Raw genomic sequence first — 25,341 nt, forward strand, 5'->3', positions numbered from 1 at the left:
TACTGGAGGCCCCCCGCCCGGCGCCTCGAGTCGACGATGGAGCGGACAGAGTACGCCGGGGCCCCCTCGATGTCCAGAGGGGGAGGGGGCACCTCCCGCACCTCACACCCCTGGAGGGGACCATCCACCACCGGCCTGAGGAGAGACACATGAAACGAGGGGTTAATACGGTAGTCGGGGGGAAGGCGCAACCGATATGTTACCTCGTTGACTCTCCTCAGGACTTTAAAAGGCCCCACAAACCGCGGGGCCAGCTTCCGGCAGGGCAGGCGGAGGGGCAGGTCCCTGGACGAGAGCCAGACCCGGTCGCCCGGCCGATACACCGGGGCCTCCCCGCGGTGGCGGTCTGCAGAGGTCTTTTGACGGCGGACAGCGAGCCGGAGGCGGGATTGTACTGCCTCCCATGTGCCCGCTGCCCGCCGGAACCAGTCGTCCACCGCAGGGGTACCGGTCTGGCTCGGCGTCCACGGCGCCAGGACCGGCTGGTAGCCCAGGACGCACTGGAAAGGCGTCACTCCCGTGGAGGAGTGGTGCAGAGAATTCAGTGCGTATTCCGCCCACGGCAGAAACTCTGCCCACTCCCCCGGCCGGTCCTGGCAGTAGGACCGGAGGAACCTACCCACTTCTTGATTGACCCGTTCCACCTGCCCGTTGGACTGGGGATGGTAGCCCGAGGTCAGGCTGACCGAGATCCCCAGGTGCTGCATAAATGCCTTCCACACCCTAGACGTGAATTGGGGACCCCGGTCAGACACGATGTCCTCGGGCACCCCATAGTGCCGGAAGACGTGTGTAAACAGGGCCTCCGCGGCAGTAGGAAGGCCGGGCAGGGGCAAGAGGCGGCAGGACTTCGAGAACCGATCCACAACGACCAGGATGGTGGTATGGCCCTGGGAAGGGGGGAGATCAGTCAAAAAATCAACAGAAAGGTGGGACCATGGTCGTTGTGGAATGGGCAAGGGGTGCAACTTGCCCACAGGTAGGTGCCGGGGTGCCTTACTCTGGGCGCACACCGAGCAGGAAGAGACGTATACCCTCACGTCCTTGGCTAAAGTGGGCCACCAGTACTTACCGGCCAGGGCGCGCACTGTTGGCCCGATGCCAGGATGACCGGAGGAGGGAGATGTATGCGCCCAGTAGATGAGGCGGTCACGGACAGACGCCGGCACATACGTACGGCCCTCAGGGCATGTGGGCGGAGAGGGCTCGTCGCGCTGCGCTCGGGCGATGTCCGCGTCCAGTTCCCATACCACCGGTGCCACGATGCATGACTCCGGGAGCACGGGAGCATCATCCACAGGCCTCTCCTCCGTGTCATGCTGGCGGGACAGCGCGTCAGCCCCGACGTTCTTACTCCCCGGCCTGTAAGTGAGAGTAAACACAAACCGGGTGAAGAACATAGCCCACCTTGCCTGGCGAGGGGTCAGCCTCCTCGCTGCCCGCATGTACTCCAGGTTCCGGTGGTCAGTCCAGACGAGGAAAGGGTGTTTAGCCCCCTCTAACCAGTGCCTCGAACCACGGCCAGCAGCTCACGATCACCGATGTCGTAGTTCCGCTCCGCCGCACTGAGCTTCTGGGAGAAGAAGGCACAGGGACGGAGCGTGTTACGACACCCCGTCCGCTGGGAGAGGATGGCACCGAGCCCACAATCGGACGCGTCCACCTCCACGATGAACTGGAGCGACGGGTCGGGATGGGCCAGGACCGGAGCGGTGGTGAAACGGTGTTTCAGTTCCACAAACGCCCGCTCCGCGTCCACGGTCCACCTCAACCGGGTCGCCCCCCCCTTCAGAAGGGAGGTGATCGGAGCCGCGACCTGGCTAAAGCCCCGGATAAACCTCCTGTAGTAATTAGAGAAGCCTAAGAAACGTTGCACGTCCTTGACCGTGGTTGGGGTCGGCCAATTACGCACGGCGTCAATGTGAGGCTCCTCCATAGCCACACCTGTGCTGGAAAAGCGATATCCCAGGAAGGACACAGACGACTGGAAAAACAGACACTTCTCGGCTTTCACGTACAGGTCATGCTCCAGCAGTCGAGCCAGCACTCTGCGCACTAACGAGACATGTTTGGCGCGGGTAGCAGTGAATATCAAGATGTCATCAATATACACTACCACTCCTTCGCACAACAAGTCCCGGAATACGTCGTTGACGAAGGACTGGAAGACTGAAGGAGCATTCATCAACCCGTACGGCATCACTAAATACTCGTAATGGCCAGATGTGGTACTAAAAGCGGTTTTCCACTCGTCTCCTTCCCGGATACGCACCAGGTTATAGGCACTCCTGAGGTCTAATTTAGTGAAAAAGCGGGCCCCGTGCATCCTCTCCACCTCCGCAGAGATCAAAGGGAGAGGGTAGCGGAACGGAATGGTGATCTTGTTCAGCGCCCGGTAATCGATGCACGGGCGCAAACCACCGTCCTTCTTTTTCACAAAAAAGAAACTCGAGGAGACCTGTGACTTGGAGGGCCTAATGTATCCCTGTTCCAACGCTTCCGTAACGTAGGCGTTCATAGTCTCCGTTTCGGTGCGAGACAGTGGATACACGTGACCCTTCGGGAGTGCGGCTCCGTCAACGAGGTCTATCGCACAATCCCCCAGCCGGTGTGGGGGCAACACAGCAGCCTTGGCTTTGGAGAAAACCGTAGCCAAGTCCCTGTATTCGGGGGGAATGGGCACGGCGGGCGCACTGTCTGGACTCTCCACCGAGGTCGAGCCAACGGAAACACCCAAACACCTACCCTGGCACTTCCGCGACCACCCCGACAGACGTCGACTAGACCAGGAGATGACGGGGTCGTGTAGGGATAACCAGGGGAAACCTAAAACTATTGGGAATGTGGGTGAGTCGATTATGTGAAAGGATATGGTTTCACTGTGTCGGTTGTCGGTAACCAGGAGGAGGGGAACAGTGCAACTCGTGACCAGACCTGACCCTAGTGGCCGGCTGTCTAGAGCTCTCACGGGCAGGGGGGTGTCGAGGGCCTGGAGGGGTATGCGTGACCGCAGGGCAAAAGACTTATCCATGAAATTTCCGGCTGCGCCTGAGTCTACCAGCGCCTTACACCGGGAGAGCCGCAGAAAGCCGGGGAACCTAACAGGGACAGTGCACATAGAGAGGGAAGAGGTTAGTGGTGAATGTGCATGTGCTACCTGGGGTGATGCGGAAGTGCCCTGCCTGTCACCTCTTGACTCGGGGAGGGAGGTGCGGTGCGGCGTGGTTGTACGGCCTTGTTTCCTCTTGGAGGCACTCCGCACCTCTCCTCAGAGAGGTGCGGAGTGCAGGGGGAGGTGAACCAGCAGAGGTCGCAGTTGTCACAGTAAAGCCCTAAAGCCGCGAAATCAACGGCCCCACCCCTGTGCCCCGCCCTCACTCTCCCTCGCAGAATGCGCATACCGTAATCAATCGCAAGTCCAAGTACAGTACAACCTAGACGATATGTTATAGCCTAACTTACATCATGTTTAACCTTAATTTAGAATAGGCCTAATACAAAAATAATTGGTAACTTCTAGCTAACGATCACCTGCTAGCTATTAACATGGCTATTAACGAGGCTTGTTGTCTTTTAGCTAACGTTAGCTAGCCCATTACATGTATTTACTAATTAAATAGCTTATAAATTTAACTTACCGAAAAAAATTCAAAGATCGATTGGAAATGCCAGATCGGTTAGCACAATGTTATGCAGAACAACCCATTATGTCCGTGTGAAATTATAGAAATTTAGAGATTAAATGTAAAGTTCCAATCTCCTCAGTCCTCCGAAGATTCAGTGGCTCCTCGGCTCAGATAGCTGTCAATCACAGCTGTGAATCACGACGTCACACCACCGTTTTTAGAGCATTAAATAACTAACTAAAAACAAACTTATTTTAAAAACAAACTCTTGAATTTACATTAGCGTGATACAAACTACAGTAAATGACAGAAACCAGCTTCGGAAAAAATATATTTGAAGGGTAATTTAATTGTTTAGTTGGTCTCGCGTCCCATTGAATAACATGGGGAGGGCGGGGTTTATGACCTATACTGGGACCACTCACCAGGGGGCGATCGAGACGTTTTGGCTTCACTTTTCAGGGCTTGTGCGGCACGCTTGATTTACTCCAAGAATTAAACTTTACTATTTATTGTTTTTAAATTATTCATTTCATATAGAGCATCCTATGGCTCTGACTTTATCATCCAAATCATTATAATGGATGAATTGTTTTAAAAAAGCATGTGGAAAAGTAGTGATGGGCTGTTCCAGATATATTTCGATACTCACTTCATCGGAAAACAATGTCTCGAGTAGTAATGGGCTGCTATGCACACATTGATACTGTTCCGAGCTTTTCTACACCCTACCAACACTCACTGAATCTGAATGATGTCCCGAAACATTTCTGCTCCAATGACTGCAGGTGTCTAAACACTGTCACGTGATATTTAACGAACCCACCAAGTATCGAGAGACTTGAATGCCTCAGGCTTTGAACTTGGTGTCAATACCAATAACTTTCAATGAATTGTGTCAATTTGTTACAAGAGGAAAATGTGTGAGATTAATGAGAGATTGTGAGCGTTAACTGTGTGCCAAACTTATATGTTCTAACTAGCTCCATAATAAATAATAGAAACATATTTCACTATACAAATATTTAGCTAAATAACTGGTATAGCCAGATAGTCGGTGGCATAGAGCAGGCTGGATAGAGGTCCTGTGGGCTGCTATAACACCAGTAGCAATGCGAGTGCCGGTAGCAATAAAACTAATACCTGTGTTATAGCTAGGAAATGCAGTTCAATGTCAACACTTGTATTATGGCTGTACATTCACCATAAAAAATGTATACAACTCTAAAGGATCTTGTCTATTTTCCAGTTCCAGATACAATGTGCTGGAGTTAAGGAGACTGGTGTTCTTCATCCCTGGACCTGTGTCCTGAACAGACAATCTTATCATGGTTACTGGCCCAACATGCTAACCCTTACGATGTCTGGCAATATACTGACACCTATACAACACCTTCAGCAACCCCTTTCATTTATTTCAGTCTACCTTCCCTTCTTAGCTCCAGATGACCCATGTTACACTGTGGGAGTGCCATCCCATACCCTCCTCCTTAACTGCCAGAAAACACCTCCTGGGACATGCTGCTCCCCACGAATGAACCTGGTCAGTAGTCAAAACTCAGTCATATTGTTACATCCTCTCTCACTCACTCTGTCTGCCTCCTGTGTTTCTTCTTTTATTTGCAGATTGGAGACAGGTGGAGCTGATTGGGTCATTAAGGTGACAGGTTGCACTTGGGTTTGGGACCAACTAGAAGATAATGTTTCTGGTGCCCAGTCCTGGCTCTCTCTCCCCCCACAAGGACCATGTTGCTTTGTGATTTGGTTGATTGTGTTTTGATTAGGTTCACCCCTCAACACATTTTACACTCATCCAGACGTCTCCACTCATATGCCTACTTTCACACTTCACTGGTCAGTTTTCATATGTAGTTTTGTACTTTGTTAGTTTTTTAATGAACATTTGTTACTCCTTTAATGCCAACGTGTGGAGAACAACACAGCCTGTTGAGAACAACACAGAGAATGATATTATAGTAGAACAACCCAGAGAGGGATATTATAGTAGAACAACACAGAGAGGGATATTAGAGTAGAACAACACAGAGAGGGATATTATAGTAGAACAACCCAGAGAGGGATATTATAGTAGAACAACACAGAGAGGGATATTATAGTAGAACAACACAGAGAGGGATATTATAGTAGAACAACACAGAGAGGGATATTATAGTAGAACAACACAGAGAGGGATATAATAGTAGGGTGGCAGAAGTTTTTCCAGTAATTTGTCATCCATCTAAAACAAAAACTAAATGTATCTCATTAAGGTGTTGGGCCACCACGACACACCAGAATGGCTTCAATGCACCTTGGCATTGATTCTGCAAGTCTCTGAAAATTCAAAAGATATTCTACAGAGCATTATAGGATGTTAATTGCTTAATTGTATCATTCAGTACACCTTTATGGTGGGGTTGTATAATTCTGTACACATGTATGGTATGGTTATTTAATTCAGTACACCTGTATTGTAGGATTGTATAATTAAGTACACTTGTATAGTGGGGTTGCAGTACATGAACCCTTAATTTCTTTAGGTTTTCCCTTTAATTTATCAGTTTGTTGTCTGTAGGTACTAGATAGGCTGTGTGTCTCTACATTCAATACCTCCTATGTGGCCTTAATGAATAATAACAATGTGACAACTGCTACAGTACTAGTTGCTCTACTTAAACATACACAAGGCATTATGATAAAAGCCTTTGGAGCCCAATTCATGGTCTTACAGATTTCCTCTTCCATCTAAAACTTATAACTGTCTGAAAAGGCCCAATGAATAAAAGCCTTCAGGATTTCATTAATTTACTGTGTATGTGAGATATTTATATGTTTATATGATTCAAGGCATATTGATACAGAACATTAGTGGTTTGCCCTGTAACTCTGCATACATACAATGCAAGTAAATATCCATAAAATACAAATCCATGACTAGTAGCTTAAAAATACATGGCCTTTTGTATTTCAGAGACAAAAACATATCAACCCATGTCGGATAGCCTTGGCCAGATAATAATATGCTGGTAACGCAACCAACGCAACCTACAGAACTGACTTGTACACAATGTGTAGGATAAATTATCTGAATGACTGCGTTAACCACACCATGTAGACTTGAAAAAGACACAATGTACACTAGGTAGCTAGCTACCTAGCCTCTTACATTAGAGTCTAGTGCACGCCACGCTCCAAGGGGCATTACGAGATGAGACAAATCAGAGATTAGGATTTGTTTGCCATTTCAGGATAGAATAACTATTGGGCACTTCATAGACGACTTCACGGACCTTTTGTTATGCTCGTTTTCCGTTCTCCGAATAAAGAACGGGGAACGACACATGCGGAAATCTGTCAATGTTTCTCTTACCGAAAACGGACAACGAGGAGGTTAAGTAAAAAAAGAATGATTAGTTTGCCTGTTTAGGGTAGAATAACGATTGGCCACTCCATACACGGACATAACACAACTGAACCTCTGCCAAATAAAGCACTTCTACCCAGTGGTGTAGTCTATATTTTTGTAGTGAGTATACTGTGATTTCCCCTCCCAGCCTCATACTCGCCTGTCCCAGAGCAACACCCCATACACTAAGCACTGTGACGTTTCCATATATAAACTAGTATACACGGACAACTGCTTCAGTATTGATGGCGTTTATTGAAAGCCCTGGAAAAACACTTAAAGTTGAGAACAGATGAGACATATTTAACTTTTTGAAAAATGCAACTGAACCTGAACACCACAGGACATCACACACTAAGAAAACCAGCCATGCTCTTCCCTTAGAGATTATCCATCCATAACAGGTTCAAGGTATCAACAGGCCACTCATTAACTAATGTCTCAAGTTTAAGGCGAGTTAATATAACAGTTATATTTAAAGTATCAGTCATTTAATACAATTTATTGGATTATAATATAATCCAATAAAATAAGATATATTAAACTGATAATGAGCACTTTTACTTTTGGTACTTTAAGTAGCCTACAGTATATTTTGATAATACTTTTGTACTATTACTTAAGGACAATGTTGAATGCAGGACTTGTAACTGACAAGTCATTTGTAACTCTACAACACTGTTTTTTTTTTACTTTTACTGCAATACACGATCTTCCACCTCTGTAAATCACCAACAACAGTTGTGCATGAATACCTGCAGCTGTGTTTAACACTGAAAACATATAGCTCAGGTCAGCATTTACTCAGGGCTCTTAAGTTTTAAGGACAAGAGTGACACCTTTTTTGAGGAAGTAACCTCCTTTAATGTGCATATGACAATTATTCACCTCAATGATAAATTCATTCATTTTAATGAATTAATACACCCCTGGACTGTAATATTTCAGATGTGTTTTGAGCAAGATTTCTGCTCATGTTCAAAACTTTGTGCACATTCAAAATATATCCGTGTTCTCTGAGATTTGGAGGAGTCGTGATATTTTGAGAGAAATAAAGTACCTAAAGAAAACTATAAAAATAATCTACCTGCACCATAGTCTGCTGTGCATTACGTGATTGCTCTGCTGATAGGGTAAATCTCAGACCGTGTGACAGACACAGAGCCCCGTTTGCTTTTTACGTTGACTGTCACGCTCAATGTGTGACACTTGAGAGCCCTGGTGGTTTACCTGCAGCTCCGCTACAGTAGCAGCGAACCTTTAACGTTACCTGCCGGTAACATGATCTCTAAACAGTCCGCTCACAGTGAAGTCCTGCACGGATCACAGATGCTCGGTTTGTTATAAGAGCAGATTAATGGAGCCGCTCGGTGTTTGGCTAGCTAATAAGCCGTTTGCCTGTTACCTTGAGCTTTGTCTGAAGGCGCCGAGTGGCCAGCCAGGCTCCGACACACCCGACACATTCCGCACATCCGCCGATCAGTTTAACCGAGCTAACCCCCCCTCCCGGTACCGGTCAGAGAGGCGTGTTTACTTTGTGTCTCGGTCCTCGCTCCGGTCAGTTTTTAATTAGCCTACATTAGTAACAGTTCATTTAGTTATGGTATGAACTTAATCCTAGGGAAGGCAAACAATATAAGACATTTGTAACCAAATCCAAGACTTTATATACCAAATTCAAGGCTTTTAAGGCCTGAGATTATCAAATTTAAGACTTTTTCAATGCTTTTAAAACACACACACACACACACAACATCATATAAGATACTGTCCATAGATATAGAACAATATATCTATGATACTGTCACTTACCAGGTAACAGTAACGTTGCGGTTGGATTGTCGGGCTGGTTTTCTGTAACGGTAATCCGGTCGTCATGATCTGTGGCAGCTGTGTCACCCGACGCGGCAGTAGCTTCAGGGACGGACTTTTTAAAACACTGAAATAGTGTTTTTTGGGTCTGTTTACGTTTCATTGGCTCTGCTCTACCTAGCTAGCTAGTTGCGAGAAACAACTTGTTGTTGCTTAGTAACGTTCATTGACATATATACAGTATATAAGGTAACCATAGGTAACCAGGGCACCGCCACGGAAGTCTCAAAGGTCCAAGTGTCAGTGCTTCACAACACAGACGGGGTGAATTTATGAATGAAAATGAGAACGTTCTGTCACAACGATGATGTTACGTAATCCTTGACTTTTCCTAGTGGGTATACGGCGTATACCTGCGTATCACGTAGACTACACCACTGCTTCTACCCCGGTCCCTAAACACTCTTCTGAAAGTTCAGGGCTTTGGAGCAGGCGTGTGAAAGGGAAACAATCTTTAATGCGGTAATAAACCATTTTAAAAGGTTAATGGCCAATGATGGATTAAGATCCTTTTTATCCGCACAATAGTGTTAGAAACATTTCACGACTAATACACTAACGAAACTTCTGGTTTTACAATCGGCGCGAGTAATTTCTTTCTCGACGCCACAGGAACGCTCTGGAAAGACATTTTTGTGTCACCAGACGAAAGCAACGCAGCTATTGGTCAGTGTTATTAGATAGTTCGAGAAATGCGGAGAATGAATAAAGGAATGGTATAAAATCACGGTTTTCGCACAGTTTTTAAAACACAAATAGGAAAGCAAGAGAAGAGCGACATTATAAGCTACTGACCTACTTCTTTCAACGAGGCGTGGACGTTCACAAACGGTAAGTGTTTCTGTATTTTCCATAACGTTTTAATTTTCCATTAGGTTTATTGAAATAGGTTCATAGATAATTATGCTACGTTGTCCTTTCGGACTAAACTGAACTACATCAGTTTGACTACATCAGAACATTTCTTTAACCATTACTAAAATAATATTAATATGAACTGTTTACTTAAATATTAATACTGAAAGTCATTGTATCGTTATTTCGGTGGAATTTAAAATATTGAGTTAGGCACTGTTATATTAATAATTAGGATATGTAACTTTTGTACTTCTCTAAAGACAGTTCAGGACAATCCGATTCATATAACATGTATTGTGAAAATGCTTGTATGTAATGCACTAGAAGAAGTGGTTGAGTAATATATTTTCTATATTTTTCTGAAGCCCACTGAAGGTGCCTGGCAGATTATTTAATGAAATTTATAATACAAAGACAATTATTCATAGCAGTGTTATCAGGCCTAAGTTAAAATACTTTGTCTTATTTTAATCGCTTAATATAATTTAGCATCTTGCGTTTTAATTATATTTTCTTTGAGAAGACATGTCATTGAATATTAGAATATATTTTGCAGTACTTTATATATTTGAAAAGCACCTACTATATACAATTACTGTATGAATACCCATGCATTTGAACCCTGATTGATCCAAGAGGTAATTTACTCCTCTGTTATTCATTTGTAAAAACATCTGTAAATTCATTTTAAAATCCTTAAAATGTATTTATTATTTTTAATATTCCAATATTCCAATGAAAACAAGTAATTAAAATAATTAGAAAATTGGTCTAGTTGTAATTTATCTTAAAGGATCATTATGTGTAATTTCATGTTAATGTGAAAGCTAGGTGAATTGTAGCAACAATTTACATTCAACCAAATTTTGTCACCATTTCATGGCATTCTGCATTTCAGAATGCACTTTTGTATGCCCCAAAAATAATTTGGGGTGAATGATTATTGAAAAAAACACTCATTCCACTATTGCTGAACAGATATTATGGAAAATTTCTGGTATTACATTTACATGTTACCCCTTTAACACCTCCTTCAAAAATTTACTTTCATTATTTTTCAGACAATTATCTCCAAAACGAGAAGATGTCAGCTACAGGCCTGTCTATTGGCATTGATCTAGGCACCACCTACTCCTGTGTGGGGGTGTTCCAGCATGGCAAAGTGGAGATTATCGCCAACGACCAGGGCAACCGGACCACGCCCAGCTATGTGGCCTTTACAGACACAGAGAGACTCATCGGAGATGCAGCAAAGAACCAGGTAGCGATGAATCCAAATAACACCGTTTTTGATGCTAAGCGTCTGATTGGCCGGAAGTTTGATGATTCGGTCGTCCAATCAGATATGAAGCATTGGCCCTTCAAGGTTATCAGTGACGGAGGAAAACCTAAAGTTCAAGTAGAATACAAAGGTGAAACCAAATCCTTCAACCCAGAGGAGATATCTTCCATGGTCCTGGTAAAGATGAAGGAGATTGCTGAAGCCTACCTGGGCCATAAGGTGTCCAACGCAGTCATCACTGTCCCCGCCTACTTTAACGACTCCCAGAGACAGGCCACTAAAGACGCTGGAGTCATAGCAGGATTGAACGTGCTGAGGATCATTAATGAGCCCACGGCAGCAGCCATTGCCTACGGCATGGACAAAGGCAAGTCCAAGGAACGCAATGTCCTGATCTTTGACCTGGGCGGGGGCACCTTTGATGTGTCCATCCTGACCATCGAAGATGGGATCTTTGAGGTGAAGGCCACGGCTGGGGACACACATCTGGGTGGGGAAGATTTTGACAACCGCCTGGTCAGCCACTTCGTGGAGGAGTTCAAGAGGAAGCATAAGAAAGACATCAGCCAGAACAAGCGGGCCCTGAGGAGGCTAAGGACGGCCTGCGAGAGGGCCAAGAGGACCCTGTCTTCCAGCTCCCAGGCCAACGTTGAGATCGACTCTTTGTTCGAGGGCATTGACTTCTACACCTCAGTCACCAGGGCCCGTTTTGAGGAGATGTGTTCAGATCTCTTTAGGGGAACCCTGGAGCCTGTGGAGAAAGCCCTAAGGGATGCCAAGATGGACAAGTCCCACATCAATGATATTGTCCTGGTTGGAGGCTCCACCCGGATCCCCAAAGTCCAGAAGCTCCTGCAGGACTTTTTCAACGGCAGAGAACTAAACAAGAGCATCAACCCAGATGAGGCAGTTGCCTACGGTGCTGCTGTACAGGCGGCCATTTTGTCTGGTGACAAGTCTGAGAATGTCCAGGACCTGCTATTGCTGGACGTGGCTCCTCTGTCCCTGGGCATCGAGACCGCCGGAGGGGTCATGACTGCTCTGATCAAACGCAACACTACAATTCCATCCAAACAGACCCAGATCTTCACTACCTATGCTGACAACCAACCTGGCGTCCTGATCCAGGTTTTTGAGGGAGAGAGAGCCATGACCAAGGATAACAACCTTCTGGGGAAGTTTGAGCTCTCCGGGATCCCCCCTGCCCCACGTGGAGTCCCTCAGATCGAGGTGACTTTTGACATCGATGCCAATGGAATTCTAAACGTGTCGGCGGTGGACAAGAGCACAGGCAAAGAAAACAAGATCACCATCACCAATGACAAGGGCCGGCTCAGCAAAGAGGAAATTGAGAAGATGGTGCAGGATGCAGAGAAGTACAAAGCTGAGGATGAGGCACAGAAGGAAAAGATTGCAGCCAAGAACTCTCTGGAGTCATACGCCTTCAATATGAAAAGTACAGTTGATGACAATAACATGAAAGGCAAGATCAGTGAGGAGGACAAGAAAAAAGTAGTGGAACGTTGTAACCAGGCCATCTCCTGGTTGGAGAACAACCAGCTGGGTGACAAGGAGGAGTATGAGCACCAGCTTAAAGAGCTGGAGAAAGTGTGCCAGCCTATCATTACCAAGCTGTACCAGCAGGGAGGGATGCCCACCGGTAGCTGTGGAGATCAGGCTCGGTCCAGCTCTGGCACCAGCTCCCAAGGTCCAACCATTGAAGAGGTTGATTAAAGTCAGTGTTGTATAATGGACTATTGAAATGGAACTGCACAAAACATATCCATACATGTTGCTATTCAGGAAACACTGTACTTCAAAAGAATGTGAAATAATGATTGACAGTGCTATTCAGGTAGTGTTTATTTATTATTTGTACTGTAAAAAAGACTAGATGTTTTTTCTCTAAAATAGTGGCAAATATCTATTTGATTTAAACACAGAAGAAATATTGTTACATTCCTTATTGCATTGCTGGAAATGGCAAATAAACATTTTGAAACGTTTTAAATGCTTCGGTCCAAACTTCATCATACAAATGCAGAATTTACACTTGTATATGTACACAATGCCATGCAGTGTTTTAAACAAGACTAGATATCCAAACATTTGTCATAATTATTGAAAAAGAAAAAGCTTTAGATTTATATCAAGTTATGCATGTAAATAAAAGTCACATTATCCTGTCTTCATGAAGTTTTGTCAAGCTCAGAAACAAATCACTTTCTTATTAACTATATCAAGTCAGACCAAGCCTGTTTCTAGAAAGATAGTCTTGTAGGTTCTCTGACACCAATTTATACACCTTATTTTAATTATTAATACATTGAAAAACAATATCAGGTGGGGTTTAGAGAGAACCTACAGGTAAGAAAAGGAACAGGGTTGGGCAGCCCTGAACTTTATTCACAATATTTATTACCACTGTTACACAATGTCCTGTCCCCAGAGGTGTATTCATTCTGCTAAACAAAATGTTATGATTTATGAAACAGAGTTTCTTTTGGATACATTTCTGGTAGGTCAGTTCCCACCAGAAACCGCTAGAATGACATAATGAGCAGCTTATCGGAAAGAAGGAGCTTGATGGGTAGGCAATCGCATCATGATTCATATGCACTATGCATTTGAGCTTTTTCTGAGTTCTCTGCCCAGCTTTAGGTGCGTTAATGCTAGGGAGGAGTATGAGCACCAGCTGAAAGAGCTGGAGAAAGTGTGCCAGCCTATCATTACCAAGCTGTACCAGCAGGGAGGGATGCCCACCGGTAGCTGTGGAGATCAGGCTCGGTCCAGCTCTGGCACCAGCTCCCAAGGTCCAACCATTGAAGAGGTTGATTAAAGTCCACTGCTGTAGAATGTATAATTACTTTTTAGCAGTCTGTTGTAAATACTGACTAACTACCTGAATGTGATGCTACTGTTAATGGTGAGATTCAATTAAGGATGTTTTTACAATATTTATCGGTTGTACTATTGAGGATTGAGAAAATCCTTTGATATTGAAAGAAAGCACACTGAAGTAAATATATTTTTTAATTGCATTGCTGGAAAAGGCAAATAAATGTATTGAAGTAAGTTTTTTGCTTTGTTGGATCATGCTTTATCATAAGAGTTAGCATTTATATTTGTTATTTTACATTTATTTTTAGTCCATTCCATGAAATATTTTAAATTAAACTTTGATATACAATTTTCTTTAATTAAATGGTAATCTGATAGCGTACCCCCATCTGAAATGTATTTTAAAGGGGCACATTTCTGGTAATCCTTCACCACAATTACATAACGGGTGCCAAACATAAAAAAATTGGGTATTATGTCCTAAACATTCATTTGCTGGTGATTAGAGTTTTTAGTGCAGTACAGTGCATTGGTATAGTTAATTTGGGGATTTCTTGATATGAAGAACATAGTGTTATTAGTCTGGTGGCATGATATGATGTTACAGTGTATAACAAGCTGCTTAACAAAGCTTTCAGTTTCACAAATCATCTTTTTTTAAAAATTCCCTCTAAATGTATACATTACTTTTCAAAGTAAAAGAAAGTTACTGTCATATAAAAAAGTAAACACCCCCTAAAAAGTTATTTTTTTCATACATATTTGGATGTGGTTATTGATAGAACCCATTTTGAACTTTTCAAGTTAGGAACTTCCTATGACACCAATGAATGGACTACACATCAAATATAAATGGTCATTTATAATGAGAGACAGAGATATGTGTTAGTATTAATTATTAGGACTTATCGTCATGCCACGTTGATTTAATTTGTAAGAGGTATTGACTTCCTTTGGGCGTTAGAATTGTTGTGAGACAGAGAATTCAAGGTAGAGATCAGCGCGCAAGCCTTGTGTCAGCTAGGTTCTGGTCTGTACAAGAATTTAGTTTTTTTCCCCTGCACTAATGATTAAAAATGCAATGAAATGTGGAATGATAGGTACTTGGCTACGACTTTCTCATTGTCTGTATTTTGTATACAATACAGACCCAGTGGGGTCTTTCCTCCTAAACTTTGTGTAAATAAACTTACATTTATTTAGTTTGATAATTTGCAACATAGTGTTATTAGTCAGGTTAACTTGGCTTGATGTGACAACGTATAACAAGCTGTTGAACAAAGCTTTCAGGGAAAATGTAAGAAAATGTAAAACACTATTGACCGATGAAAGTACCCTAAATAAAAAAATTCACTTGGAAGCTTATATATTGCAATCATTTATTCATCAACAATCAACAGAAATACATTTTCATGGTACAAAAAAATTAAGTACACCTAGCTCCCCTAGAAAATAAGTATACTACTATCTTTGCTGGGACAACTTGTCCTATGTAGATTGCCAGTGAATTTTCTAGATGATGGCAGACAGTGGAATGATGTATTTCGAATTGCTTGGAAACGGCTTTGTAACCCCTACCAGCCTCATGAGCATCAATAATCTTTCTTCTGGGCCTCGGAGAGGTCTTGATCTTGCCATGATGTACTATCACACACCCATATGGTTAAGACCAACGCAGACCAAGTTTCTAATCTTAACTTGGGAAGGCTGGACCCTCCCAAGTTACTCTCTAATGATTGTCTAACCATTTGCAGCTGTTTTGGTACCTGATAAAAAAAATAATCATTTCATGTGATGGTAAAGATAGGGATGTCCTAATGTTTTCTGTATAAGGAAATTGCATTTATGTTTATTTAAATTACATAAATGGTTTAAAAATAATTATTTGTTGTGATTTTTTAAAATTGGTTTATCTTTATCAACGAAAGTGGTTTGAATTACGCACAAATATTCATGTTGAAACGTGAACCAAAATCACAATTCCAGGGTGTTTACAGACATTTTACATGAATGTATACAATTGTCTAATTATTAAAAAACATAAAAACAGATGTCTCGCTTGAGAATGTTTTCACAAAGCTTTTGTTTTATGAAAGCCCTTTTGGCAATGTGCTGCTTTGAATCATTTGAATTTAGATTCTACCAACTTTGCCCAACTCTTGTATGTATTGTTATTTTTATTTTTTTTAAAGAGCTGTTTATGGATAATTGATAGACACCATTATTTAAACCAAACTGAGACTAGACCTCTCAGGAACATTTAACACCTTCCTCCATTCCATTCTTGTGCTTGAAATCGCACCAGTTCAAAAATAACATGGCGCCTTATGGGATTCCACCTCATTCATGGAGGCAACATCATTGCCCATTTGTTGGAAGGGGCCATAGGTGTTCATTAGCCCCTACTCTTTACTGCCATCTGATGGAAGAGGACACATTTCTATTTACAATTGTACATGGAGTGGCAAGAATATAAGGTAATGTTATACGAGTGGTGATCATATCCTATACTTTAATTTACTATTGATGCACACATTTAGAGTTCCAGCATATGGATCTGATTCAGGGAGGTGAGCAGGGTTGCGGGGGCATTATAGTACAGATGTTTACATGGCATGATGTGGTCTGCATAGGTTTGTTAGTCTGGTGCAATTTAAAATAATATTTTCTGAGGAGGGGGAGGGATAGACGACTGCCATTCATTGAGCTTTGTATCAGAGTGGGGTGTGTCAATTGTCTTGTTTACATTCATTTTAATTTAAGGAGAAATCAGACACTCCTTTTTGATGTTTTATCTTAATAATTTGTAACAGTGTATGGGCCTTCCATTAGGCATGGAATTGTACTTAATGTTTTATCAAACATGTAATGTTTATTATTGTGTGATAGGGTGAGTGTGGAATCCTATGAATGTATGTTTCATTGGAAGTTAAATGTGCCTAAATAATCAGAACAACAGATGATCTCTCTGTAGGTCACACTCTGCCAACCTCAGAAATGTGTAATGTTTACACTGACCAACCGCTAGCAACCATCTTTACAGTGAGATCAATTGAACATGTAACATCAGACAACTCTGCTGCAGTGCTTTTAATAAAGCTTCTCTTTCTCCCTTGATTTTCAACCAAATATTCTTACTAAAGTAACCACCACACAAACGATATATTCCAACACCACCAACGTTGCACAAATCTGAAGAGCTTGACATCCTACCTATCATGGCAGCAGTATGTTTGAGCAAGGGGTGCTGATAATGGTTGATTGTGTGACTGAATGAAAGTGATATCAAACGCATGGGAAATTTGTGTCTGCCACAATGGCGTCAACATCAAGAATAGACAGATGTTGTCCATAGCCCGAAGTGATGCGTGTCAAGCCAGACAGACTTTTGTCAGTGAGTCCTGAAGCTGCGTCAGGAAGGTCTGCAGCACCTCGTCACCCTTACTTCCCTTCAGCAATGGTGCCTATTGTTTATTTCAACTGGGAATAACTGATAGACACCAATATTCAAACTAAACTACACTAGATCAGTCAAGAACATTTAACACCTCCATCCCATTCTGTGAAACACCTTTTTGAAAGACATTCTGGGTGCTAGCATTAAAATTTTGCTCATTGAAAAATACTATCCCACCGCCCCTAAATGGTGCAGCAGTAAATTCACTTCTTTAGAGTTAGCTGTATCATTGGAAGACCAGGGGTTTGAATCTTGCTAGCAGATTGGCCCAGAGGTTCCATGGAAGTATGTTCAATAGGCAAAATTATATCTAAATAATATCAAAAAACTGAAAAGGGTAAAACAAATGTTTTTATCCATGGGTTATGTGATTTCCAAAAACAAACAAAAGCACAGGTGAACAAGGAACCAGGCAAGCCTAGTTCAGCCGGCCCGCAATAAAAAACAATTGTTGTTGTTGTCATTGTCCCTGGGTTCGGAACCGTGTCTCCCACTTAAGAGGCTGTGTCTTTAACCACTGTGCCACGGAACTATTATCTTTTAGAGTTGGTATAGCATTTCAACATTAGATCATTTAGTCACACATTAACATCAGGCTGAGTTTGAATATGTCGCTAGACAGCATTAAGCATTGTTCTAAACTGAGTAATGTTTCATATTAACGTTAAACCTCCAACATAAATAGCATCTATGAACTGTATGACTTTTGCCACTGGCCGTTTTAAAAGCTTATTAGCCAATAATATTTCACTAGACACCATTACGCATTGTGTTAAACTGACTAATGTTTTTTATTAAGTTTACCTCTACCACAAACAGCATCTATGAACTGTATGGCTTTTGCCATTCTAACAGCTTATTAGCCATTCATGAATGACATTGATACAAATACTATCAATATATGTGAAGATAACTGACTTTTTTGTCAAGTGAAAAGACAAGAGAATCATGTAGCCAGCGAAGTGTTTGTCAGTCCTGAACAAATCCTAATATCCACCAGAACTGTTCTATTTTAGGCATCCTATTACATAGATACTGAAGGTTGTAGCCAGCAAAGTGTCTGTCTGTCCTGAAATTCAAATCCTCAAGCATTATGTGTTTTAACTGAGACGGGAGTCAAACGCGGGACCTGTTGTTCTTTTGTCTGGCTGGCTGGTCTCACTCCCTCGCTCCTAGGCCGGCTATGCTTACGCAGTCTGGCAAAAAGGCGGTGTGCTCTCGTCTATTGATTGAGTGACAAATGTTGCATTACTGCCACCTGCTGTGGGAATGGTGTAAGTGAGGTGGGTGTTCCTGTAGTGGGTAATTTTCTACTTATATAGTAGTTTAAACTACTGTCAAACTTTTTTAATTCGAACATTAAAGGTTGCTGGCAGTGATATCCCTTAGAAATGTTGGTGAATCTATTTGTTTTGTGTATTTGGTTCTTTTTATTTTTTAAACCCTTTTCATTAGGTACTTTTACTTAAAACATATGTTGATTTACAGCAACAGCCTCGGGCATAGATCCTTGATTCTAGATGTAAGGAATATAACCTACGAAATAGTTTTAATATTGCCAATTCAAATTTTGTATAGACGTACGTCAGCAACTCATTTAAGATACCATTCGTTTTTTTAAAATAGAACTCCTGCTCAGTAAACGGAGAGTTCAAAGACATCTATCCCTGTCTCTTTTTCTGTGACAGGAACTCAAAAAGTTGCACAAATAATTCACGATGAAATCAACTAATTACGTATTTGAAATCAACACAACAGAAAGTCGGAAATATTGCACTACACGAATGAAGCTTCTGGTTTTACCATTTGTGAGTTCTGGAGAGATCTCCGCGCCACTGGAACGTTCTGGAAAGACACATTTGTTGCGTTTGCGTCACCAGATATGGAAAGCTGCGCTGTCATTGGTCAGCGTATTCCGATAGTTCGAGAAATACCGAGAATGAATGAAGGGATGCTATAAAAACGTGATGTTCGTTTAGTTTCGAGCATTGCAGAGCAAGTAAAGACGAGCGACGTTGTATACTACTATTGCCTTTAACGCGACTACTGCCTAAAACGGTAAATCTTTCTATAATTTCATACATTTCTGTGTAATTAATGGCTCATAGAAATTGAAAATTAAGCGACGCTGGATGTTTGGACCAACGTTAAATATTACATGATTTGTCAGAATGCTTTACCTGTTTCTGATTAAATGTGATAGACTTGTTTACTGAAATCTTACCACAGAAATGTTATATCGTTATTAATGTGCCACACTTTATGTAGAATTGTCTAGCTTTATTATTAGAGTAATGTCTTAATTTCCAGCTGCTATACTTCTCTAGAGCCAGTTCAGGATGGTGCAATTCATAGAAAATGTGTGAAAACGTTGCTCTATTACAGGCTACACGAAATAATTGCGTATGCAATAGTCATTATCAAAGAAAATGCATGAGTGATAAGAATAACATTAATAGTATTTTAACAAAGGTTGGATGATCAAACATTTGTTGAAATACTATTAATTGTATAAGAATCACTCAAATACTGGTGTGTGTAAAGATATATAAATGTAATAGAAATTTAGAAAATAGTTGGGCATGTACAAATGTAATTAAAATGAATAGTCTAAACAGTTGGATGAAATATATATTTAAATATGTATTTTAAAATAGTATAAATACTTTCAAATCTGGTTAATTATGAATATGATGCTGACAACTTCAATCTTTTTCCTGGGGACCCAAGCCATTCAATGCATTTGATAGATCAATGCATGTGATCTATTAGAATTGTCAGCTAGTCATCAAGCCCTTGATTAGTGTGTTTTAACACAGCTCTCATTATTTAGGTAAGTGTTCATTGAAATATATTTCTAAACTCTGGTTTAATTATTTTTCAGACAATTATCTCCAAAACGAGAAGATGTCAGCTACGGGCCTGTCTATTGGCATTGATCTAGGCACCACCTACTCCTGTGTGGGGGTGTTCCAGCATGGCAAAGTGGAGATTATCGCCAACGACCAGGGCAACCGGACCACGCCCAGCTATGTGGCCTTTACAGACACAGAGAGACTCATCGGAGATGCAGCAAAGAACCAGGTAGCGATGAATCCAAATAACACCGTTTTTGATGCTAAGCGTCTGATTGGCCGGAAGTTTGATGATTCGGTCGTCCAATCAGATATGAAGCATTGGCCCTTCAAGGTTATCAGTGACGGAGGAAAACCTAAAGTTCAAGTAGAATACAAAGGTGAAACCAAATCCTTCAACCCAGAGGAGATATCTTCCATGGTCCTGGTAAAGATGAAGGAGATTGCTGAAGCCTACCTGGGCCATAAGGTGTCCAACGCAGTCATCACTGTCCCCGCCTACTTTAACGACTCCCAGAGACAGGCCACTAAAGACGCTGGAGTCATAGCAGGATTGAACGTGCTGAGGATCATTAATGAGCCCACGGCAGCAGCCATTGCCTACGGCATGGACAAAGGCAAGTCCAAGGAACGCAATGTCCTGATCTTTGACCTGGGCGGGGGCACCTTTGATGTGTCCATCCTGACCATCGAAGATGGGATCTTTGAGGTGAAGGCCACGGCTGGGGACACACATCTGGGTGGGGAAGATTTTGACAACCGCCTGGTCAGCCACTTCGTGGAGGAGTTCAAGAGGAAGCATAAGAAAGACATCAGCCAGAACAAGCGGGCCCTGAGGAGGCTAAGGACGGCCTGCGAGAGGGCCAAGAGGACCCTGTCTTCCAGCTCCCAGGCCAACGTTGAGATCGACTCTTTGTTCGAGGGCATTGACTTCTACACCTCAGTCACCAGGGCCCGTTTTGAGGAGATGTGTTCAGATCTCTTTAGGGGAACCCTGGAGCCTGTGGAGAAAGCCCTAAGGGATGCCAAGATGGACAAGTCCCACATCAATGATATTGTCCTGGTTGGAGGCTCCACCCGGATCCCCAAAGTCCAGAAGCTCCTGCAGGACTTTTTCAACGGCAGAGAACTAAACAAGAGCATCAACCCAGATGAGGCAGTTGCCTACGGTGCTGCTGTACAGGCGGCCATTTTGTCTGGTGACAAGTCTGAGAATGTCCAGGACCTGCTATTGCTGGACGTGGCTCCTCTGTCCCTGGGCATCGAGACCGCCGGAGGGGTCATGACTGCTCTGATCAAACGCAACACTACAATTCCATCCAAACAGACCCAGATCTTCACTACCTATGCTGACAACCAACCTGGCGTCCTGATCCAGGTTTTTGAGGGAGAGAGAGCCATGACCAAGGATAACAACCTTCTGGGGAAGTTTGAGCTCTCCGGGATCCCCCCTGCCCCACGTGGAGTCCCTCAGATCGAGGTGACTTTTGACATCGATGCCAATGGAATTCTAAACGTGTCGGCGGTGGACAAGAGCACAGGCAAAGAAAACAAGATCACCATCACCAATGACAAGGGCCGGCTCAGCAAAGAGGAAATTGAGAAGATGGTGCAGGATGCAGAGAAGTACAAAGCTGAGGATGAGGCACAGAAGGAAAAGATTGCAGCCAAGAACTCTCTGGAGTCATACGCCTTCAATATGAAAAGTACAGTTGATGACAATAACATGAAAGGCAAGATCAGTGAGGAGGACAAGAAAAAAGTAGTGGAACGTTGTAACCAGGCCATCTCCTGGTTGGAGAACAACCAGCTGGGTGACAAGGAGGAGTATGAGCACCAGCTGAAAGAGCTGGAGAAAGTGTGCCAGCCTATCATTACCAAGCTGTACCAGCAGGGAGGGATGCCCACCGGTAGCTGTGGAGATCAGGCTCGGTCCAGCTCTGGCACCAGCTCCCAAGGCCCAACCATTGAAGAGGTTGATTAAAGTCAGTGTTGTATAATGGACTATTGAAATGGAACTGCACAAAACATATCCATACATGTTGCTATTCAGGAAATACTGTACATCAAAAGAATGTGAAATAATGATTGACAGTGCTATTCAGGAAGTGTTTATTTATTATTTGAACTGTAAAAAAGACTAGATGTTTTTTCTCTAAAATTGTGGCAAATATCTATTTGATTTAAACACAGATTAAATATTGTTACATTCCTTATTGCATTGCTGGAAATGGCAAATAAACATTTTGAAACGTTTTAAATGCTTTGGTCTAAACTTCATCATACAAATGCAGAATTTACACTTGTATATGTACACAATGCCATGCAGTGTTTTAAACAAGACTAGATATCCAAACATTTGTCATAATTATTGAAAAAGAAAAAGCTTTAGATTTATATCAAGTTATGCATGTAAATAAAAGTCACATTATCCTGTCTTCATGAAGTTTTGTCAAGCTCAGAAACAAATCACTTTCTTATCAACTATATCAAGTCAGACCAAGCCTTTTTCTAGAAAGATAGTCTTGTAGGTTTTCTGACACCAATTTGTACACCTTATTTTAATTATTAATACATTGAAAAACAATATCAGGTGGGGTTCAGAGAGAACCTACAGGTAAGAAAAGGAACAGGGTTGGGCAGCCCTGGACTTTATTCACACCATTTATTACCTCTGTTACACAATGTCCTGTCCCCAGAGGTGTATTCATTCTGCTAAACAAAATGTTATGATTTATGAAACAGAGTTTCTTTTGGATACATTTCTGGTAGGTCAGTTCCCACCAGAAACCGCTAGAATGAAACAATGAGCAGCTTATCGGAAAGAAGGAGCTTGATGGGTAGGCAATCGCATCATGATTCATATGCACTATACATTTGAGCTTTTTCTGAGTTCTCTGCTAGCTCATCTCCACTACCCAAGACTAGATAATCTCACTCCCTTCTGACACCACTCATTGTCTCTATCATCCCCAATCATTTATGCTATCCAGTCCCCTCCCATATCATCCCTACTCATCATCAGCCTACTTGAATTCTGTAAATGCTTCCAATCCGTCCCTTCATCTGGGAGTATCGTGCATTCATCCATTGACATCATGCGTTCAGTGAGGGGTGATTAGCGCCTGGGTACCATTTGGTACCACCGTTAAGTGGCATGGGCTGTTGGCATATTAAGTAGGAAAACGGTAAAAAAAATGGTAAATAATCTCTAAATAGTTTTCCGTTTGTAAGTTTAGAGTTCTGACAATGGAACAATGTAATGTACGCCCATTTAGGAAAAGTAATGGAAGGAGGAGGGTGTTTATATTTTAATTATAAACTCAAATGTCAATTCTCATAGGCATAGTGTTAAACCCTTTTGTTGTCCTGAACTCTGCGCCTGGTGTCCTGCTTACCCAAAACTCTACAAGCCTGTGGTGATGGGCGGATCCATACCAAATTATTGATGCTTCCGATTCTGACGTTTCTTTTTGAGAATCGATCTTCACATAAAAACATGGATGTCAAGTGCTTTCTTTAACCAGTTATTCAAGTATTGATTTTTTTATTAACAATTAATTAATTAATGAAATGAAGCTAAAGTTGTTCATAGGAACTACTTCTGCCATCTCTTTCCTCTCCTTATATAGACTATACAGGGATACTCAGAAACACACCCAGTCACAATCCAAGTACTAGACAGAGTAGACTAGGTCAGAGCGTTAATGGCTGAATGGAAATAAAGCAACTTTTGGAGTTATTTCACTCCAATAACCAAAAATGAAGCAGTGTGTGATCTCTGTAAAAAGTCTGTAAGATATTGTGACACATAAAAGAGGATGATAATGTACAGCAGAAGCGATCAGAGGAGGGGGAGAGAACACAGAGAAATACCCCTACATCCGATGACAATGAGACAGAGTCCTCTGACAGAAGCCTTTCAAAGAGGCAGGCATTATACAGGTATCTAGTGATAATATTAGGTAATTTAAACTAATACTCTGGTAAATAATATTAGGTAATTCAAACTAATACTCTGGTAAACCGACTCTGGTTCCCTGTATAAACGTTGGACATTTTTTCTAATAAAATCTAAATCCATTTCCTACGTTTTGTATTGCTTAGGATTATTTCTAATGATATTTCACTAAAGCTGTCACTTATCAAAGGGTGGATAATGCATTTTGGATTTCGACTCTTCACATCTAAAGTAATTGCCTGTATCCACTTAGTCTAAACATTTTAGGTTGTATGTGAATAATATAGCCCATATAATAACTTCATTAAGTGTAGCTTGCAGTAATAGTTTTTTTCCATACATGACTCCCAAAGAGCAGCAGAGGTTACGAGAAGCCTGGGATGATTGTGAGGGACCTCCAGCCAAAATCAATTGTTGAAGAAAATTGTGTGAATGCATTTGTCAAGTCCCTTGATCGATGCTCTAAAATCCCAGACCGCAAACACGTGATGGAGGATACAATTGCATACCTGTACAAAGTATGTCAAGACAATATATATGCCTCTACAGAGGCATATTTGACTGTGTCCTGACATTTCATTAACAACTGGCAAATGCAAGAAACCTGTAGTTTCTTTGGACAGCATACAGATGAACATTAGTGTAGAGCTTTTAAGGATAACAGATGAATGGGGCATAACCCAGAAGGTGGTAGCAGTTGCCACAGACAATGCTGCAAATACGGTTTCTGCACAGCACAAGACTGAGTGAAGCCACTACCCCCGTTTCGCCCACACCTTAAACTTGGTGGTAAAAGATGAAATTAAATCATTGTCTCTTTTTTCCACCACACTACAAAAGCCACAGCAGAATGTAGTATATTGTTTGTTTCACCTTTATGTAAACATTGAGATTCATTGCTTTGACCTTTGAGTGAGGTGACCCTGGTTATGGGGTTATGAGGATTAATATTAACAATCATGCCAAGGGTGAAAAGCAATCATTTCCGGAGGTCACAGGTGTCTTTAAGGGAGGGGTGGGTTTTATGAGCCCCCTCAGGATGTTTAGGTTTAGTAATAAAAAAGTGTTCTATGTATATGTTTTAATAAATGTGTATGTCTGGAGATTTTTTTTTTGTTTTTTTCACGGGGTGATGGGCTGGTCAAGGGGGGTCTGGGTTTCTTAGGGGTGATGGGCTGGTTAA

General features: G+C 42.3%; 2 protein-coding genes across 2 annotated transcripts; both read left to right on the top strand.

Moving 5' to 3' along the window:
• Positions 1-9,281: 9,281 nt before the first annotated feature.
• LOC106024497 (heat shock 70 kDa protein) lies at positions 9,282-13,050 on the top strand. Its single transcript, XM_034294942.1, has 2 exons — positions 9,282-9,735; positions 10,824-13,050. The coding sequence occupies exon 2, from the start codon at positions 10,847-10,849 to the stop codon at positions 12,776-12,778; it is 1,932 nt and encodes a 643-aa protein (XP_034150833.1). The 5' UTR covers positions 9,282-9,735; positions 10,824-10,846; the 3' UTR covers positions 12,779-13,050.
• A 6,248-nt stretch (positions 13,051-19,298) lies between these two features.
• LOC105012826 (heat shock 70 kDa protein) lies at positions 19,299-22,550 on the top strand. Its single transcript, XM_029123427.2, has 2 exons — positions 19,299-19,400; positions 20,227-22,550. Exon 2 carries the CDS (start codon positions 20,250-20,252, stop codon positions 22,179-22,181), a length of 1,932 nt encoding a protein of 643 aa, XP_028979260.1. The 5' UTR covers positions 19,299-19,400; positions 20,227-20,249; the 3' UTR covers positions 22,182-22,550.
• Positions 22,551-25,341: the final 2,791 nt, after the last annotated feature.

Source organism: Esox lucius, chromosome 11 (assembly GCF_011004845.1).
Source record: "Esox lucius isolate fEsoLuc1 chromosome 11, fEsoLuc1.pri, whole genome shotgun sequence".
Lineage (NCBI taxonomy): Eukaryota > Metazoa > Chordata > Actinopteri > Esociformes > Esocidae > Esox > Esox lucius.